A 7,038-nucleotide genomic window follows, 5' to 3' on the forward strand; every position below is an offset into this window, starting at 1 on the left:
GGCACGGAGCCTTGATATATACGTGAAAATTACTAAAAATTTAAAAAGAATGTAATTTTGAACCTATAATTTAAAAAATATAGTGAGTTCACATTAACAAACTAAAGTTAAACACGTAATCCAAAATCCACTTCTTCACAATAATGCATTCATCCTCTTGAAATTATGAATCCGGCTCTAACGTCGACTAAAAAAGAAAAAGTAGAGGAAGAAAAAATATATTTTTATATCTTCACTTGGAAAATATTCCAGTACTTTTTTGTTTTCTTTTTTGGAAAGATCTTAGGTATATACGTGGAAATTTTAATCCTTTAAAAACACCATTCTCCTAGCTTACTTGACAACTCCAAAAACTCTCCCCCCTCACTCTCCAACACACACACCAGAGCAAAACAAACAAACAAAAATGGAGAATTCCATAGAAATGTTTGACGTAATAGTAATAGGAGCAGGCATAATGGGCAGCTGCACAGCTTATCAAACATCAAAACGCAGCCAAAAAACACTCCTTTTAGAGCAATTTGATTTCTTGCACCATCGCGGTTCTTCTCATGGCGAATCAAGAACCATACGTGCCACTTACCCCGAAGATTACTACCCGAAAATGGTCTTAAAATCCGAAACCCTCTGGAGAGAAGCCGAATCCGAAATCGGATACAAAGTTTACTTCAAGACTTCACAGTTTGACTTAGGTCCTACTGATAACAAAGCTCTTCAATCAGTTATCTCTAGCTGTGAGAAAAATTCAATCCCCGTTCGCGTTCTTGATAATAAACAAGTGTTTGACGAATATGGTGGATTGATTCAGTTGCCAGAAAATTGGGTTGGTGTTGTTACAGAATATGGTGGTGTTATTAAGCCTACAAAAGCTGTGTCCATGTTTCAAACACTTGCTGTTAAGAATGGAGCTTTTTTGAAAGATAATATGGAAGTAGTTGAAATCAAGAAAGTTGAAGGGGGTGTTTTGGTTAGTGTTAAAAGTGGTGAGGTGTTTTGGGGTAAAAAATGTGTGGTGACAGTTGGACCGTGGATGAAAAAGTTAGTTAAAAGTGTAACAGGAATTGTACTTCCAATTCAACCTTTGGAAACAACCGTTATGTATTGGAAGATTAAAGAAGGGTATGAGTCAAAATTCACTATTGAAAATGGTTTTCCTACTTTTGCTAGTTACGGAGAGCCATACATATATGGAACTCCGTCGCTTGAGTTTCCGGGATTGATTAAAATTCCAGTACATGGTGGGCGTCTTTGCGAGCCAACAGATCGAACGTGGACGCCCACAGTATCGCTGGATCCACTGAAGCAGTGGATCCAGGAGAAATTCGGAGGCTTTGTCGACTCCACAAAACCGGTCATGACACAGTCATGTATGTATTCTGTGACCCCAGATGAGGATTTTGTGATTGATTTTCTTGGTGAGGAATTCGGAGAGGATGTGGTAATTGCTGGTGGATTTTCGGGGCATGGTTTTAAAATGGGGCCAATTGTTGGGAAAATATTAGCTGATCTTGTTATGGTTGGAGAAGCAAAAGATGTGGAATTAATGTACTTTGGGATTAAGAGATTTGAGAAGAATCCTAAAGGAAATTTGAAGGAATTTGATGATCAAGTGAGTTCAGCTCATTCACTCTCTTAAGTGTAGCATATGTTAATTTGTTTGTCTTATTCCATTGGTATTGTGGCAATTGTACCTATGTGGTATCTTATCACAAGGATATGGTTATTTAACTCTCACCAATCAGGCCAAAGTTTAACTTGTTTGTTGTTATTTGGAAATTCTAATAATAATTTTACTATAATTTCTTTCAAATTTATGAGCTATAAAATTATAATGTATACTCTCTCCGTTTTAATTTATGTGAGCATATTTCTTTTTAGTCCGTGCCAAAAAGAATGACCACTTTCCTTATTTGAAAATAATTTACCTTTATACAATGATTTATAGCCACACAATATATATATATATATATATATATATATATATATATATATATATATATATGCGCATGCACCGTGTTTTAAGTTTTGTAGGTAACTATTTTCTTAAACTTCATGCTCAATCAAATGAGTTCATATAAATTAAAACGGAGGGAGTATTAGTTAACTAGATCTTGCTATGTCAGTATACCAATGTAATGAAAAAGAGTTAGTACTTTTTTAATTATCCCCTTTTAAGATCCTTGAATTTTTTTCTTTTATTTTTATTTTGTTCATGTTGCGACTTTCACAATATTTAGCTGGTCATTTTGTAATAGGGGTGGGTACTCGGGTAATTCACACTGGATATGAAAATTTTGGCTTGAATTTTGATTTTTGAATTAAAGAAATTATAATTCAAATAAAATCGGATTAGATAGGATTTTTTAAAGTTCGGTTTTGGAATTGGCAATCAGTTTGTGTGCTTGGAAGATAAGAAAGGATAAACAACTGGGGAATTGGAATTGGCAGTCAATTTCAATGCTGCAAACGTGTGAATAGGGAGATACAATTATTGGTACCAAGTCAAACTCAGGACCACCATTCCTTATAAAAAGAGAGTCAAATAAAAGAGAGTTTCTCATCAAAGGAAGTGGACTCTAACAAGCATGTAATAAACTAGATCCCTTTTCCTATGTATAATTAGAAAAAGATCATGTAAAAATCATGAAAATTTGGAAAAATATTTCCCTCTTTTTTATAGGGAAGTTATTTTACTCCAATTGGAAAAAAATGAGTTCAATGAATAAAATTATTTAAGTTAATCAAACCTGAAAAAATTGAAATATATTTTCTAGAAAATATTTTCATTTATACTAAACACAACCTAGATGGAAAGTTCTATTTTCTGCTTGAGGACCGACGACTTTGTTGGTCACAACTAGTATTACTTTTTTGACAAAAAAATTACAGAAATATAATATTTTTTGGGGTGAGCTTTAATTTTTGAACCCCGCTTGTCCATAGGAAGAATTTTAAGGTTAAAAGTGGTGCCCATAAAGTAAGCGAGGGATAATACTTGTTAAACTTAAAATTCTGCCCACAGGACAAACATAGACAAAAATTCAAGACAATATTCCGTTTTTCTTTTTGGCCCAGTTATTCACAATAGGCAACATTTTCTAGTTTCAGGTCACCACTTTGAGTCACGTCTTCAAGTGTTAGATCAACCTAACTCTAATATCAATAATTATAGTTGTGTTTGGCAGCTGATATAAAATTTTCAAATTTGAAGCAAGTGTTGGATGAGATGGCTTTCCACTTGAACCAAATTAATACTAAGATGGAATGTGCAAATATTCACATAAAATTGTGGCTCAGGGTTTATCAAAACGCAATACTTTCGGCTCAAAGCATAAAATTATGAGTAAAAAATTATTAAAATTATAATTAAAAGAATATCTAAACCTATAATTTTAAAAAATTTAAATTTTAATGAGTTCAATACTAAAATTTTTAAAGGTTGAACTCATATACTTTAAATCCTGAATCTGCTTCTACTTGTAGGTCTACATATAATCTGCTGAAATTATTGTTTCATGTCAGATGTAGAGCCACAAAAGCTCAAGGATGGTTAATAATGGACACCATTCGTCAGAGAATTATAATGTATGTATAAAAAATTATATAATGTATAAAAGTTAGATATTATTTTTATACATTTATATATCTATATTATATTAAAAGTACGAAGACCCTTAGCGAAATGTCGTTCGCCTTTTTTATCCTTTAAAAATAGAGTTTAGACTAGACAAAATAGTAATTTAATTATTTCCCTAATAGTTATGATTTTTTTTATTTTCCTAATAGTTAGCAATTTAATTATTTTCCTAATAGTTAGGATTTTTTACTTTTCTAATAGTTAGGACTTTTTATTTTCCTAATATTTAGGACTTTAAATCAACTAAAATTATAGTTATTAAATACTTTCTTATTTGAATTATTTAGAAAGTCCTAATATTTAATAATTTAAAATCAAATAAGATTTTATTTATGTAAATATTTTCCTTACTTGAATTGAATAAAATAACTACCAGCATGTAATTATAAGTATGTTTCTTCCATATAGAATACAAAATAATCCTAACTCCATACAAAGAACGTGTGATATACAAAATTAACTTTGTAATTAAGTATGTTTCTTTCTCTAGATATAAACAAACCAAATTAAAACATCCTTAATAAATTATGAAGTTTAAAAGTATAAAAGAACAAAGTTTTGTATTTATCAAAAAACAACGAGATTTTTGCTCTGAAAAGAATAGTTAATGTTAGGTGGAAGAATTATTTTGAAAACTAACATTCTGGTTAGTTGTCATATTTTGAATGTGAAAAATAAATATTCTCATAGGAAAAAAATAATTGTTGATATTCGAGAAAATAAACATAACAAAACTATAAGTATTTAAAGATACCTAACAACCTAAAATTTTATAGAGAGAGTTAATTGCCACATAGTGAAAATTGATCTATACACCAACTTTTATACCTTTTGAAAAACTAATTTTTATTTAAAAAGTAAATATACGTTTAAAATAGTTGTCTAACATGTAGAACTAAACCTGATTTTAATTTTAACATAAATTTAATATTTTTACTGCTTCTAGAATAGTATTAATGTAGTTCTTTTAGAACCCGTGAAATCCATATAATTTATTACAATCATAGACTCTTAGTTCTTTACTAATTTGTCGAAAACAGTTAGTACATTTTTTCTTATTGATTGAAGTAATATCACAATTCGTATTTTCTCAGCGAGAAAAAAAGAGAGCATCTTTTATCAGTTAGTTGACTTTATTTGTATTTTCTATACCAATTTAAAAATATTTAACTTTTCAAATAAAATTTTACGAGAGTGTGGTTGTAATAGATAGAAAGGTTTTCTAAAACGCGAGGTCGTCGATAACAATCCTTAGAAAGCGTGCTTTTATATTGTGCATTGTTGGACAAAAATTATAACTACAATTAATATTTAAAACTTGGGACTAGCTAATATTAAGATTTGAATCAGCCAAAAAAAGTTATTCTCTCTAATGTTAAGAACAAATAATTAAGTCCTAATTAACCAAAACATTCTTTGACTTAACTAATTTATAGAAAATATAAGTCATTCTTTTCGAAATTCATCATATAATTAAATAAGTTATAAGTAATTATTAAAAATGCAAACATTAAACAATAAGATGAAGGATCATAGACAAAATATATTCTCAGTGAGTTGTCATTAATTATTTTTTATTCTTTTGGTATTCATTTAAACAAATGATAATTCCCTATATTTTTCTATGTACGACGTTACTTATCATAAAATATTAACTTAATGTAGGCATTTTAAAACTCACCATTTGATAATTTAATTTACATATTCTTCTGTACATATATTTTATTGATTGATGCTAAGCATTGACGCTTAGCACACGTGCAACGCACGTACACTAAATATTGAACACCTCAACGAAATTCCTAATTGGCTTCAACATTACGTGGAGCCGAAATGCTGTAGATTCCTATTGAAGCTAAAGCTTAACGATTAAGTCTGGTCTGGAATCAGATGCTGCAATTCATTTCAAACAATATCAAGATAGGATCAAATTAAATCCTCTTCGCTTGTCTTTTTTCTCCTTCGTTTTACACTTTGAGAAATTTAGCTAGTTCATGGGTATGTGCATGAGCTTCACGGGAAAAGGTCAGTCGCAATTCTTCACTTCTTTTACCTTATAACTTAATTAGATTTAAAAGATTATGTCAATCACTTTCACAGTTTAAGTTTACTTAGTGTTTACATTTCTCCGAATATTACTCCCATTGTTTTAAAAGGCGTGAGCGTAAGGCGAGGCGTTTTACATATGCCTCAGCGAGGCATAAGCCCCGAGGCACGGGGCGTAAGCCCCATGGGTATTTAATTTTTAATATTTTATAAAATAATATAATTACAGTAAATATTTATAAACAAGTAAAATTATATAAAAATTAAAGAAAATTATAAATATGTTATATATATATATATATATATATATATATATATATATATATATATATATATGTGTGTGTGTGTTTCTTCCCCATAAAAAAATTAGTCAAAACAATCTATTATACGCTACTTAGAAGCTCAAATAACTTGAGTTCGTTGCTTTTGGGAGATGCTAACAGACTAGCAGACAAGATAAAGAATTGGGAAAGACCATGAACTGGGGCTTCAATCAATAAAAAAGGTCTTGACTTTTAGAATTTAATACATTTCAGATCCTTTTTAAAACTTTTGAGTAATTACCAAGCTGAATTTTAAAAATTTGGGTATTATATGAAAGACTTATTCAACAAATTTTGTTTTAATTTGAAAAAATATCTGGGGATTGCGCCTCGCTAAAAAAACTCGCCTCAAATGCGGCGTACGCCACGAACGCCGGACGTACGTCCTGAATTGCTGGGCGTACGCCTCTTAAGACTTTCGCCCTGGCGCGTTTTTGGTGTGCCTCGCCCCAAAAACGTCTTTTAGAACACTGATTACTCCCTAGTTTCACCGTCTAATTAATCCTCCAGTTTTTCGTTATTTACGGGTTAGGTTGATGGTATTCCTAATATGAAAATCTTGTATAAAATATAATTACTTAGGGGGTACTTTATGCTAAATCGAATGTGAAATAAGAATACGCTTATTAGCCATGTAGGCAGTGAATTATTTAAAAATAAAAATATCTTTTTAGAATAAGTAATTCGTGTATAACACTTTCTTTATTATTAATCATTGAATTAAAATTCTTTCATTATTAATTATTATATAAACAATCCCTCCATTATATTCCTCGCATAACTAACACTTGAACCAAATGATCCCTTGGTGTTTTGTTAGTCACAAACTAGAAGTGAACTATAAGATACGATTTTGCAGTGTTTTACAAATATTAGTATCTTAATAATTGTACGTGATGATTTATACATTTATTTATATGAATGAACAATAAAATTTAATTAATGAGAGAAATTTTATGTATAATAATACAACAATCGTCTAAATGCTGAAAAATATGATTACATTAGCGTAATACATGAATTTAAAATAAA

At 30.0% G+C, this 7,038-nt stretch overlaps 1 protein-coding gene across 1 annotated transcript; it reads left to right on the top strand.

Moving 5' to 3' along the window:
- The first annotated feature begins 210 nt into the window (after positions 1–210).
- Positions 211–1,810, top strand: LOC107832757 (putative sarcosine oxidase). The gene has a single exon (XM_016660632.2). It carries the CDS (start codon positions 407–409, stop codon positions 1,634–1,636), a length of 1,230 nt encoding a protein of 409 aa, XP_016516118.1. The 5' UTR covers positions 211–406; the 3' UTR covers positions 1,637–1,810.
- The last annotated feature ends 5,228 nt before the right edge of the window (positions 1,811–7,038 follow it).

Source organism: Nicotiana tabacum, chromosome 15 (assembly GCF_000715075.1).
Source record: "Nicotiana tabacum cultivar K326 chromosome 15, ASM71507v2, whole genome shotgun sequence".
In the NCBI taxonomy this organism is placed as follows: domain Eukaryota; kingdom Viridiplantae; phylum Streptophyta; class Magnoliopsida; order Solanales; family Solanaceae; genus Nicotiana; species Nicotiana tabacum.

Excerpts from the sequence above, each read along its gene's own strand:
- LOC107832757 (XM_016660632.2), top strand. The coding sequence starts at position 407 with ATGGAGAATTCCATAGAAATGTTTGACGTAATAGTAATAGGAGCAGGC.